The sequence below is a fragment of the Corvus brachyrhynchos genome, unplaced genomic scaffold (genome assembly GCF_000691975.1).
Source record: "Corvus brachyrhynchos isolate BGI_N302 unplaced genomic scaffold, ASM69197v1 scaffold302, whole genome shotgun sequence".
In the NCBI taxonomy this organism is placed as follows: domain Eukaryota; kingdom Metazoa; phylum Chordata; class Aves; order Passeriformes; family Corvidae; genus Corvus; species Corvus brachyrhynchos.
In genome coordinates, this window is record NW_008237244.1 from 4,907,290 (window position 1) to 4,921,629 (window position 14,340).

The window sequence follows — 14,340 nt, forward strand, 5'->3', positions numbered from 1 at the left end:
TGGAGGGCAGAGGCGGGACGGACCGGCGACGGGACCGCAGGTACGGGAGCTACGGACGGGGGTCCCGGTGGAAATGACCCTGGGAAAGATCTTAAGAATTACCTAGTTCCAACCCCCCTGCCGTGGGCAGGGACATCTTTCACTAGGTCAGGTTGCTCAGAGCTTCATCCAACCTGGCCTTGAGCGATGGGGCATCCACAAGTTCTCTGGGCAACCTGTTCCAGTGCCTTAACATCCTCAGAGTGAAGAATTTCTTCCTTATATTTAATATAAACCCTCTCTGTTTCAGTTTGAAGCCATTCCTCCTTGTCCTATAACTACATGCTCTTGTAAAAATTCCTTCTAGGTCAGGTTGCTCAGAGCTTCATCCAACCTGGCCTTGAGCGATGGGGCATCCACAAGTTCTCTGGGCAACCTGTTCCAGTGCCTTAACATCCTCAGAGTGAAGAATTTCTTCCTTATATTTAATATAAACCCTCTCTGTTTCAGTTTGAAGCCATTCCTCCTTGTCCTATAACTACATGCTCTTGTAAAAATTCCTTAGAGCTTCTTCTGATCTGAAGCGATTTTTCAGTAATATTGATGTTCAAGGCGGTGCACTCTCTGCCTGCAATTTAACTGAGTAAAAGCTGATGCTGTGTCATGTCTCTGAAGTTGCCCACAGCCGCTGTTCTGCCTCTCCATCTGTGCCGGCAGTGCCTCTTCAAACACTCAAGGAGCAGCGTGTTAAGTTTGGGCCGAGATATGGGTATTGTAGCTGCCTTTAGCAGAGCTCCGTGCGCACCGTGTTGAGCTGGATGTGTAAAACTTTGAAGCATTTTTTGTATGTGTATTTCATTTTAATGCAGCTATTAATGTATCCTTAAGGACAAAAGTACAACCGAATTCAATGCCTGACAAACCAGCTGCACCCATGAGACGGTTTGGGCTATGGTTTCACGGTGCACTGGGTTTGGCCAGGCCTGGTTGCTAATAAAAGCTAGGAGCAGTGCTTTTTGCATTGCTTGCAGCTGTTTCCCTGCAGCCAGACCTAACGGTAAGGAACGTACAAGGTTCTCAGGTGTATCGGTGCTATCTCTGAGGAAGGGGCGTATTTGCATGTTCATTCATTTAGTTGTAATGTGGAGCTATTCCTTGCCCTTGCTACACCTGCTCTGATCTCATCTAAAAGATCTGGCATCAGTGGTTTGTTGTACATCCGCGATGTTCTATTTCTATTGTGTAGGAGTAAAGGGACAAAATGTAAACCTTTTGGCTATTATTTTTTTAAACATGTTTTTGTTACATTTTATGAAACCTGTTATTTTAAAGACAAAGATGTATTTCTGGATGCAATATTTCATTTTAAAACCCACAAACCTGTAAGGGTCTTTGTAGTTGCAAGTAGGTAATACTGGTAACAGTGAAGTTACTGAGTTATCAAGGGTAGTGTCTTCAAATGTCTTAGTAATTTTCAAATCTCCTAATGAGTCTGTTTTTGTGGTTTAAGACCAAATGACAGTGCAATGTCTAAATGGATTTGGAAACCAGAGCACTTTAAGCACGGATATGTGCAATTTATGAATTGCGCAGCTTTCCCGTTCCACAGAACCAGAAGTGCAGTGGGCAGGGTTAGTGTAGCACTGCAGCCATGCTATGCCCAGTCCTCATGCAGAGCCATGGGGTGTCCTGTGTTGTCTTCCCAAGTGTCTCTTGTGTAGTGTAGGTTGGGTAGAGAACTTGTTCCAGGTTCACATGGCACCTGAAGCTGGCTGTGCTCAGCACTGGCACTTGCAGTCTGCTCCCCCAGAAGGTTTGACACCTTTGCAGTGTTCACAGTGACTTTTCATGCTACAGATACTCCTGTTATAAAAACCAAGCTACTCCCTTACTGCATAGGGTTAACTAAAATTCATATGGTATCACTGTTGTCAGGTAGGCCTAACTTAAGTGCACTGCTGTAGACACAGTCAGAGGCTTCTTTCCTTGTATTTTTAATAACAGCCACAGTGGAAGTGACAACAGTTGAGGCCATTTTGCCCCTAAGATTTATGTCTAATAACAGCATCACATATATACTAATTGTACTCATACTGGGGAGAGAGCAGTACTCCTGCTACCAGTGCCTGCGTGTTTGCAAACTGCTTCAGTGCAGACCTTGGCAAGAACGGTGGTTGTGCCGCAGGAAGCCACTGGAGTGCAGAGTAGCACCAAAAAAGGTGCAGAAATACACTGGCTTTTGCAGCAGGATGCAAATGTGCTTTTGAGATAGTACAGAAGTTTGATTCTGCAATCTGTATTATGGTTTGTTTTTAACCTAGTAGTTGGGGGGATCATTTAAAATAAACATGCGTAAATGGAGAATTAAACCTGTAATTGTACTGTAAGTTGTGCTTGCCTTCTTCATTTCAGCTGCTGTGTTATTCTATTGGAGTTTTCTTCTTTTGTTTGATTCCTGTCTATTACTTTGAAGCATTAAGATTATACCTTGTTATTTTAGTGGTTGCAGAGTAAGCTTTGTTATATTAACATCGGCATATGTTTGGTTTTGTCTTAAGGTTGTTCAGGGGAATAATGGTCTTACATTTTGAGGGAAAACATCTAATACATTCCTTCCACTGTTCAAGTGGACATAACATGGAGCAATAATATCCACTGTAATTCTGAGATAATTTTCTGCTGAATGTTAATCTTATTATGGTGAACCTGAATGACCAATGTAATTGACTGTTTAATGTAAAAGGCTGTTCCCAGGTATGAGACATACCTTCAGCATTCATTGTTCATTGTACACTAATAATGGGCTTTTCAAAATTATGTTTCAAGTGTTTAGAATAGTTTTGCTTAAAATTATTTTTCTTTTTATAAACTGGTGTAAGTTTGTTAAGTAGCCCTATACTGTGCATCTCCAGAGCATTTATTGCTATTGGAACTGCATTAGTGGCTTTTAAAATGAAAAATGAGATGTTCAGCTGCAGTATTTGCTGTAGTCGATCCTTTTTAGTACTTAAACAAAGCATTGCAACAATACTACTTTTTCTTAAATTTTATTATGCTTGTGAATGAATATTGTTATTTGAAGATCTTTTATGCTCTCTTATATTTTGAAATAGTGCTTATGTTGTCATCTATGGATATATTTTTATATTTAAAGCCTATCCTGACTATAGTTGTCTTTATCTGCTTCTTTCCTTCCTGTCCACCCTCCAGAGCAGTACAGTTAAATATGAGGCGATCTGCAGCTCCAAGTCAAGTCCTAGGAAATGCAGGCAAAAAGCCAAGGTTTATACCACCAGGGAAGTGTATTCCTGTTTGTCTCAAGAATGAAACTAAGGAGATGGACCAAGAAATGAAGTTAAAGGAGGTAAACCAAACAGTGCACTAAAAAGTATTTTGTACAGTATTGTGATTAAAAGATAACATCTGAGCTCACCACAAACAATCTCTGGTTTAATAATATATCAGAAAAAATTTTGATAGCTTTGCTCTCAGTACCTTTGATCTTGCTTCTCAGGTTAGGTTGCCGAAAAATGTTTTTCAAATAAATAAAATTGATCAGTATTGAGCCCAAATGCTATTCTCAAGTGTAAAGGAGGTGGGGATTGCATCTTGGCATGGGCTTTATTGGATTTTATTTTTTGTAAAAGCAGTTAAGAACTCAGGATACTTGTACTAAAGTCTCAGTCTGTTGGGTTGCAGTTCTGCTGCAAAGGAACTTTCTCTGAAACCTTTGACACAGAAAAGCATCACAATTTTTATTTATCTACAGAAGACTTGTATTAAATTAAATTCATAAACTGTTTACATAGGTGTTTGGTATTGTGTGCACATACTTTTTGTTGTGATGCACACAGTTTTGTAGAGATGTATATATTTATGTAGCAAGTTTGATAATGACAATTAGAATGTCTTGAGATCCCTTCTTGTTGCTCTTTTCTCTATTTCTCTTCACCTGCATGAAGAAAATGCTATTGTGAACTTATTTCTCTTTTGCAGATAGATGAGAAAGAGGGAGATGCTTCATTGCTTTCTAAAATAAACGTCCAGAATCAAAATGAAAATTTTACACAGTCTTTGGAATCAACTGGAAAAGTAAAGACAAAAGCATGTTTCAGTGTTGACAAGTGTAGCAAGGCAGAAATGAAAATGCTAAATGTGCCCAAAGCTGGTAAGATGCTCTTTCTTTTTTACTACCATGTATGATAAGAGAATTTTAAAGCTTATGAATGATAGGCTGCATATACTAAACTTTTGTGAAGTACTATTACAAGGGCTGTGTAATGGTGGCATTATTTGGTGTTCTACTGGATAGAGTAAAAGAAACAAGTGTTAAATGACTTTTTTAATACAAAAGGAAAGAACCAAGGTGTTTTGGAAGCCAGTTGATAATGTTGCTATTCAGGTTTGTGTCTTCCAGAAGAGCCTTATAGCCAACTCACTCTAATCTACAGTTGAAGGCAATACAAGAATTATGATACCTTAAATAGTGGGAAAGTGTTGTAATTTGGAAACCTTGATGACCTCATACAGAGAAGGCTAACCATTTTGAATGAATTCAGGTTTTTTTCAGAATTCATGAGGATTTCTTTTCTTCAGTGTCTCCAGTGGGCACTTAAGGCTCAAGCCAACTTTAGCCACAGTGCAGAACTGGCTTTGCTCATTTGTGGGTGTGCACTTCATCAGCTGTGCCCTGGTAATAAATGCCTCCAAAAAACCAGGGTAGTAAGCACTGCAAAGACATTGAAGTGTCTGAACTGTAGCAAGTGCACTTGGATGGATCTGAACAACATTGTGGGGTTGAGTGTCTTCATTTCCCAGTCCTGGTGTGCCCTGACTACAGATACAGCACAGTTCTGTGTTGTATGAATCCAAGTGTATGACCTCAGGAGCCAAGTAGATCTTGGAAGCCTTGCACTTGAACTGGGTTACTAACATTGATGGATGAAAATTGCTCCTTTTGGAGCCAGCTCAGGCATTCTAAATACCTGTCTTACAGTTATTTCACTGTTGTTTCCTCATAATTAATTACACTGATAACGATGGTTTAAGGTTCATGTTATTAATAATACTTTGTGTAGTGAGGGAAGTTTTAAAAGAGCATTTCAGGGCCACTTACCACCTTGAATTGTTGGAAGGCTTTAACAAAGTCATATTTTATTTTATTATAAGACATCTTAAATCTTGAAGCCTGATTGAAGCAAAACTGATACAGCTCCGTGTCCCCAGGTCCAGCCAATAGTGAGGCTAATTTCCAAAAGGGAATTATTCCCAATTGGCTTACGTATGTCCTATACACACATACACATGACTGGTAACATAGGCCACCACAGACAGGGAACCCAGCACTCAGGCAAGCAAAAGCAGTGCCTGTGGACACATCCTGTTCCCTTCTCTGGCTGCTTGGGGTGAAAGCCTGTTTGCGGAAAAACAAATGATTACACTTGTATCTGATGTAAATTTACATCTAGATACACTGTATCTAGATGTAAATACACATGCACACAGAGACTTCAGATCCCTCCAGTAACTGACCTTGTGCACTCAGTCTGTTCAGTAGCTGGCTCCTTGATTTGCTGGACATCCCAGCTGTGGGCACGTGAGTCACAGAGGCCCACAGCTCCCACTCCAGTTGCTGGTTTGCAGATTTGCACTCCCACAGGTACAAGAATGCTACAGGCCCTGCCACAAACTTGTCTTAGCCACTTGGTCTACTTAGTGGTGGGCTCCTGGCTTCAGTGATCTCCCAGTTGCCTTGTGCCCAAGAGATGCACATGTACAAACACGTCTGCCTGGTAACTGAACTTACCAGGAGCCAACCCCCAAGGTTGTTGCAGTGGGGATCCTGCAACATACATATACCAAACCAGGAGTCCCGTGGAAAGGAAATATATATGGACAGATTCTTGCTAGCTGTTTCAGAGATGTTTATTTCTCCAGCCGCATGGCCGGAGCTCTGCCGAGGAGCTGTTCCAGTCACGGGACCAAGGGTCCTTCTGCCCGCGCAGGGAACACAAACCAACCAATGGGAACGAGGCTGAGCAGGGGCAGGGAAACCCCGTGTCTGTGCCCTCAGGGCCCCTCTCCCAGGGCTACACGGCGGGGGAGGGACCCCAACATTGGTTCACCATAAATTTAAATTTCTTAGCAACCCCAATATTGGGTCACTCTGGTAATTTCTGGCCACTTTTTCCCAGGCTTCTAGATCTATAATAGAAAAGGGGATTTTAACTAATATAGGAATCCCTTCATGATTTACTGCTTCCCTTAAAGGTGCTTGTATGTTTCTTTTAATTTGCCCCCGGGTCCTTAATGTTATAGGACCCTGTGGGGAGGGTGATTCATCCTCTTCGCTGTCGCTGCTCGGTATGTTGGTGAAACAATTGGCAAAAGCATGGTTTTGTGAGGGAAACCATGGATGAAAAAACAGATTGGGAATACACTGGGGGTAATAGGACATAGGGTAAAAGGGAAAGGTGGGATTAGGAAAGGGAGACTGTAGGGGGGGCTTATAATAGAGATACTGTCTAACATGACTACGATTTTTTGCATATATACTGCCTTTTACAGAAACACCATCAGGCCCAGTGACCTGCGACGCTTGTAACCCTTTTCTACCTCGTATAATTTTGAATTCCACGACTTCTCCATCTGCCAAGCTTGGGATGCATTTTTCAGGGTTATTCTTTTTAATAGCAGTTCTATGCACGAATATGTCTTGCTGGTTGTCACACCTTGTTATAAAACCATAATTTTGCTTAACATTATACCATTTTACTATCCCTAAGATCTTAGTTACTATGATCTTTTCCTTTTTCCGAGTGGCTGCTGTTTTCTGTCTCGCTGCGTCTTTGCTCTCTCCTTTGGTCGCTCCCGTGTTGGAATTGTCGGGGCTGCTGGTGCCTGCGCGCTCTTCCCGGGGTCGCGTTCGGGGCTAAAAATTGGTGAATTCCCCACTGTTTTCTCAATTTATATTTCAGTGGTTTACAAAAGTATGCCTTTCCAGATTGGCCAGTTGACCCTGTCACTACAAAATAACCCCTTGATATGGGTATCAAAGCTTTATTCAACACTGAGTATGTTGCTTCTGTATCTACTAAAAATTCCACTTTCTTTTCTTCGTTCCCTAGTTTAACTATAACCAGAGGGTCCCCTAGGGTAGCGCCCAGTCTTGGATATGAGCAACCACCCCCGCACCTCTCTGGTCGTATTTCTTTTCCATCACCCTTTCTCTTTTCTGGGCACTGGTTTTTCCAATGCCCAGGTTTTGTACAAGGCACACTGGTCCCTTCCTAGTCGGGGTGGTCCTTGTCTTGGTGGACCTTGCCCACGTCTTCCTTTATTTTTTCTTCTTTTACCACCCTTATTAATTTTTGCATTCCCTCTCCCCAATTGCTATAAATGCTCCGTGCCACACTAAGCAAAGTCTCTAGATTCCGGGTTGTTGGACCTTGCATCTTCTGAAGCTTCTGCCGGATGTCTCCTGTGGATTGTCCTAAAAATAAATTTACCAATTGCTGCACTCCTTCTTCCGGTCCAGGATCCGAGGTGGCATGGCAACGCATCGCATCTCGCAAGTTGTCTAAAAATTCAGAAGGTGTTTGAGAGGGACCCAGCTTCATAGCATACGGGGCTGAGCAGTCTATGGCTTTAGGGATTGCTCTTTCTAGCCCTTTTATTATGAATCCCCAGTACCTTTTTAACTGTGCCATTTCATCTGGCTCATTAGGGCCCCACTCTGGATCCTGAAGAGGAAGTACCTTTTTAACATCCTCCTGTGTTATCCTGCAATCATCTTCAGCCATATTCACAGGTGTCTTTATAACTAATTGCTTTTCTGATTCAGGTAGAGCATCAAGCAGTAACTGGGTATCAGCCCAATAAGGATTGTGTTGGTTTGTTGCAGTGGGGATCCTGCAACATGCATATATCAAACCAGGAGTCCCGTGGAAAGGAAATATATATGGACAGACAGATTCTTGATAGCTGTTTCAGAGATGTTTATTTCTCCAGCCGCATGGCCGGAGCTCTGCCGAGGAACTGTTCCAGTCACGGGACCAAGGGTCCTTCTGCCCGCGCAGGGAACACAAACCAACCCATGGGAACGAGGCTGAGCAGGGGCAGGGAAACCCCGTGTCTGTGCCCTCAGGGCCCCTCTCCCAGGGCTCCATGGCAGGGGAGGAGACCCCAACACAGGGTGTCCTGGTCTCTCGAGTGACTTGCATGGATTTCTTGGTCCCTTCAGTAGCCAACTCTCAGACCCTCTGGTCTCCCCAGTATCTGGCCCAGACTCATGGCTGCTCCAATATTTAGCTCCCAAGCCTCTTATGCTACTTGCCAGCTAGTCCATGTTGGTATTTGTTAGCAATCTCACACAGTATATCCAGTCAGTGTCCTTGGTCTCTGGCCTCTCTGCTTGCTGACATATCAGGTACTTGAGCCCTATGACCTATGTGTGGTCCAGCTCCAGCTTTCACCTGGGAAAATATTTAGAAATGTAGTTTAGTAAGAAGATGGGACTTGCTCTGGCAACAGGATGCAGTGCCTTGCTGAGGAAGCTTACTGACTTTCATCTGTTTAAAAGTGTCTGCCTTTTTCCTTTTATTGTTGTGTGCTTGTTCTTCCCTGAACCATCTTCGTCTGTCACTTTTGCGTGTCTTTGTGGTTTTTGTTTCTTTTTTTCTCCATCAAAGCCCCTTCTAGCATCTGGAGATTGCACAAATTCCAGGCCCCGGTAGGCAGAAACCCCCTCCATTCTGTAAGGTGCTTCAGAGAGCCTTTCCCACTCTTCTTCCTGGGTTTCAGCCCCAGAAAATGGGGGTGTGATAGCCGTGATAGGATGCTGCCACTGGCATGGTATGTGACCCAGAGTGTATGAACTCTGTTTGGCAGAGCTAATGTGGGGAAATTCAGCTTCCTTGTATGTCTTTAAGTCTTACGGCTTTTGTGTTTATCTGCTGCATGCTGAAACTTCCAGTTGTTAGGATGAAGCTTACACTTGAAGAAAATTTTCAGTGTCTGTGGTCATGCTTCCCTATAGGTCATGCTTCCTTATAAGGTAGATCTGCTAAAATTTGTATCTGCTAGTTCTGCTTAGCCATGCACTTGAAAGATAAGTAGTGGATTTATTTCCAAAAAATCTGGGAAGTCAGCAGTCATTCTAGCAAAAAAATGTTGTGAAGTGGAAAAGATACTAAATGTCTTTTCAGTATCGTGAATTCTGGGTGCAGCTGGTGTGGGTCCTCTGTGATGACTTTAGAAAAATAACCAAAACTTTGTGGAGTGAAACTGGGTGAGCTACTTCTGTTGATGTGCTGTTGCCTTTCTGAACAAGGCATTTTCTGCCAAAGCTCTTTCCATGCCTGCAGAATGGGGCTAACCCTGCAAGGCTTTGAAGAGCTGTCCTGAAATGTGGTATAAAGGAAGTAAGTCTAATGTAAATGTTAGTTATGGTCTTCAGGTTCATTGGTGATGCAAGCATTGTAGTGAGAAAACAATCCTGTATTGAGGCTTCCTTAAATCTTAAGTAATTTCTTAATAACTTAGATTTTCCAAGACAGTTTCTGCCCTTTACGTCACTTGTCTGCTATTCGTTACAGCTAGTGTTGCAATTACATTGATTATGTAAATCATAACCTTCTTTGTAGTGTGAAGTTAAATTGTTTTGTCAAAGCTGGCTTTGGTATGAAATTCAGAAGTAATGAAAACCAGTTGCAAAAGCCAGAGTCAGTTTGGGGTTTTTTTTATTATTAATATTATAATGGAATTATATTTGACTATCAGTCTCTGGAGTGTCATACTTCTCTGTTAAAGGGGCATTAAAATAATTTTAAGATTGATGTGTATGCATTATTTCAGTTTATTGTCTCCTTATCATTTAATGCAGATGATAAACAGTTTGATAGTTTTATATCACACTCAAAGCTGCTGTGTTTGGGTTTCCAGTGCAGCAGTGGAATGTGAAAATAAATACCTCAGGTTCCTTTGAAATTCTTTTGAAACACCTGTGAACCACTGGACAACTGCACTGTTCATAGGCCTAATCTTTCTGAAACCCAGCCCTGAAAATGCTGTGCATTCTTTCAAAAAAACTCAGTTATCTGACACATGGTGTCCATTTCTTGGAGCAGACGAGTAAGGATTTGATTAGATGAATAAATCTAAAAATTATAGCATATCTGGCTTAAAAAAAATACTTGTTTTTCTAAGCTTGTTTTCAAAAAACTTCTTCCCTAAAATGTCATTAATAAAAGTGAAGTGCAAGAGACTCTGAAATTCTGTGAGATGAGGTATTTCCAGAGACATTTAATAAGTTTGTAGCTACAGTTGAATGAAACCTACATATAGTGTTGTAATTTTAAGAGTGTTTGAACTGTAAGGTATTGAACACGTTCATTCGACAGTTTATGACTTGTGATTGTAAGTTCTGAATACTGGAAAATAATGTTACATATCTTTTTAGGAAAATGAACTTTACTACTCCTTTATTATTTTGCTTGTTTTTAAGAGGCAAAGAACATGGCAAGCTCTTTGATACCTTTGTTTTGTATTCAGAATATAGTACTTGTTGACACAATGGATCTTTGGGAGAGAGGTGATTTATTTGACATTGTCATTAATACTTTTTCTCACATGCCTCCAAAGAATTCTATCAGCTAAGTACGCATGCTCTTTAAAAATGAAAATTATTTAAGTATTCCTAAACTACTTACCAGTAACTGAAAACAAAACCATAAATGTGTTTTGAAGGATATTATTGCACCTCTCAAGTGCTTGGTTTCTACTTGTCATCATGACATTCTGAGGTTCTATTAGCAATAACAATTCAAACTACAGCTAATTTGAAGAAACAATGAATAGGCAGATCCCTAAACTATACTTAGTATCTCCTCAGTGTTACTGGTGAGTGGGATTCGCAAGAACTGAGGTTTTTACCCACATTGCCTTCAATTTAATGATTTTAATATATATTTATTTCATTTATATAAAAGCATACATAATTTGATTTATGTTTATTATTTGAGTTTATAGCTTGCTTTCTGTTGGTACTTTTAATCTAGAAGAATGTTACTGTGTTTTGCCTTTCGGGTTACTATATAGTGTGTGGAAATGGATAGCTCTTTCACCTAAACACTTAGATGCAACATTCCAGTTAGACTGAGATTTCACTGTTTGAACCGGATGTAGGTGAACAGAAAAACTGGATACAGAGTTCTATTCTGTTACAGTTCACCTCCTGTTTGGTTGGTTTTTGGTTCAAGAGTACCTTGTCTTTCATCCATCACAGTGGCATCTGCTAATGCATCTTCCAAGAGGAACTTTGCCAGAAGTCATACTCAGATACTATCTTTGAGCTAACACTGAGGACAAATTGTAATTGTATTTCATTACAGGGTTAATGTGCTCACCCTATATCTCTAAGCAGATGTTTCTGAATGTTTTTCATGCTGATGATATTAACTGTACTTATTATTTGCATGTAGTTTTGAATATATTTTCTCTATCTTCTCTGGAATGTTAATGTTTATTGACTACATTCGTCTGTAAGGTTTGGATGCTTTGTACACTTAAGCTTAATTTTTCATAATGTTGTTCCTTCATCTTTCTAGACCATTGTTACAGGTCTATCTGATACCTCTTATCACTTGATATGAATAAAATCCTTTTAACCAATTAATGTGAATATTAAGAGAAAATCCACTGTTCATTTATGATAGTAGCAATCAATTACCTATCACTTTTAATCAGGGGATTAAAAAAATTTATTTTTAGGATTTTCATATTGTCCAGTTTCAGTCTAATTGCCTACTTATGGTTTCTAGTAACACAACTAAAAACATTCATACCTGGCATCTCATAATGAACCAGATTATTCCTAGAATTACTTGGATATCTGCAAAAGTACAAGTATTAATTTAATTTCTGTTGTTGTACTTCACAGATGAACTAGAAGAGATATTTCAGTTAGTCCATTTCAGTGGTGGAGCTGCATGTGTAGCTGCAGTTCTGTGTGCCCTTCAAATGTTTTTATAAACAGCTGGTAAAGCAGTTAAATCTTTGGGTAAAAGATACTCCATAATCATGTGTAGTTCTTAATAATTACCAAGCACCCCTTAGAACAGCTAAGAGGTGACTGGATGCCTGAGTGTAAGTAATTTATTACTGCATTGTTTGCAAGTAAGATTTTACAAGTCTATAAATTTTGTTATAATTTCTTATTCAAAATAGTATCAAATTATGTTGCTAGATCTTTATGATTTAAAATGTCCTCATTTTCCCTCCAATGTTCTACACAGAATAGTTTATAATAATGAATAGACAAATTTATAGGCAAGTTTATTTTCAATTCAGGATAGTTTCTTTACTGTTTAGGTGTCATCTGTGGCTGTTTGATCTCAAGAGATGGGGACTCGTTAATAAAACTGGATTGATCTAAACACATCATAAGATAAATTGTCCGTATCTGATTGGATGCTGGTTCCAGAAGTGTTCATCTATCCATCAGTCACAGTGGGTCTTGTATTTTCTGGTCTGTAGCTTTGGGATTCTTTGACATCTCCTCAAGACAACACCTTTTACTTGGTGCTCTTCCTTGCAGTGTTAATGATGTCTTCTACTCTGCTGCTGTCTTAAGGCCTTCCCTAGCATTTCCCCAGCTGATTGTGCACACTTGGTGTTCTCCTGGGCTGTTGTCACATTCCTAATGGTGTTTATTCATCTTGAATTTGGGATGCCCCCCAGCTGAGTGCTGAGATACACGGTGCTAGTAGAATTAGCAGCCAAGAGTGAGATGGAAAGAAGGAACTTTACAGCAGCTTCACCACCAAAGGCAACATCTCGTATAACGTTCAGCAACTGCAAAACTGCTTTCCTGGATGGGGCAGCCATCTGCAACACTGATGCAAATGCAAACTTGCTTAATTCTAGTGGGATATTTCCACAGTTAGTACAACCTAATTTATAATTTGGTATGATCATATCTTGCTGCCGTGTGAATAACTAGGCTTTATGTAAGTATAGATGGTATAACCAAGATATTCACACATGGGAGAAAAGAGCAGTGAACTGGCAGAGAAATGTACTTTTCATTTGCCCCAGTTAAGTGTGCTTTGTATTTGAGCTAATGAAGATAATGAAGGAGAGGGGAAGGAAACCAGAAATCAGAAGGGTATTACATGATCAGAAAATAAAGAAAAAGAATTATATTCAATATAAGATATTCAACGTTTCCCAAAGAAGTTGGAGGGATTAAAATGAAAGTTTCGCAGTAGTAGCTTGTCTATTAAATGTAACTGTGGCTGCTTCTTTACAATGAAAAATATAAATTGTCAGGTTCTTTACTTTTGAGTAGTGATATATCCGTTATTGAAGAAAGCTGTGCTCCATGTACAGATGATAATCTTTCATGCATTTTCTTTTGAAGTTATTAAGTTATTGAAAATTAAAATTTGTAAACAAGCAGAAAGGCTTAAACACTCGTGCAGAAAGAGAGGTCTACTTTTGAAACTGCAGATATAAAGCAAACACCCCTTTCCAAGGGCTGGCAGGGGATGTGTTGGGAAATGAACTTACTATCCCAATATATTTATTACAATTTAGCTCCTAGAGTTGCATGAAACACACAGAGTATAGTCTGCGATATACAGAAAAAGAAATTAGCTAATACTGTAACTTTAAAAATAAGGAACTTGGAAAATACTCTGCATAGAGACTATCTTAAAGGATTCAGGTTTATCAGTAATAATTCTTTCTGTTCCCTCATTCATTCTGGGGGGAGCGGTTTCTTCTTCCTTTTTTTTTTTTTTTTTAGTTTTCAAAATCTGTTATCACTATGTGAATGTAAGATGGGCTAAAGAGAAATACACGGCTATTAACGTTTTCTCATGTGTGTTTTTATTTTCCTTTCTCCCATCCTTTGGAAAGTCCTAGTTTGGATTGTTAAGGGTTGGTGTATGTGTATATTCCCAGCTCTCTTGTCTCCAATAGCTATGAAGGTGGGCTTAAGGGAAGAAGAGGGAACACAGCTATCAGGTGGAGGGATAAGAAATGCCTTAGTGAAGGGAACTGGGAGGTTATTTTGAGCTAGCCTGAGTATTATGACAAACTAGGCCTGGATGGCTTCAAAGCTACTTGTCAAATCTTTCTGTGGCTGTGCTCATTGTTTAGATCCCCTTTGTTGCCATGCCAGCCTAACTAGAGTGCAGTCCCAGCTTTTGGCTTTGGGCCTTAAGTTTTCCCTGAAACAGAACCTTTGTCACAATATGACTTTCCTTGAGCCAACAAGATAGTGATAAGATGGTTATCTCACTGGCTTCAAAATATCTGCTGAGCAAGATTAGAAGAATGGAGAAAGCTGTTCCTCTG

At 40.1% G+C, this 14,340-nt stretch overlaps 1 protein-coding gene across 2 annotated transcripts in view; it reads left to right on the forward strand.

Annotated features, from left to right (window-relative positions):
- The first annotated feature begins 6 nt into the window (after positions 1-6).
- RAD54B (RAD54 homolog B (S. cerevisiae)) overlaps positions 7-14,340 on the forward strand; it is a 67,025-nt gene continuing 52,691 nt past the window's right edge. Inside the window, exons 1-3 of one of the 2 annotated variants that reach the window (XM_008630704.2) lie at positions 7-40; positions 3,190-3,343; positions 3,976-4,147. In XM_008630704.2, the coding sequence (XP_008628926.1) occupies positions 3,206-3,343; positions 3,976-4,147 (310 nt within the window). In that variant the 5' untranslated portion in view covers positions 7-40; positions 3,190-3,205. Of the gene's footprint in view, positions 41-2,292; positions 2,363-3,189; positions 3,344-3,975; positions 4,148-14,340 lie in introns of those variants that run through there. The other variant, XM_017730397.1, reaches the window with a different exon arrangement.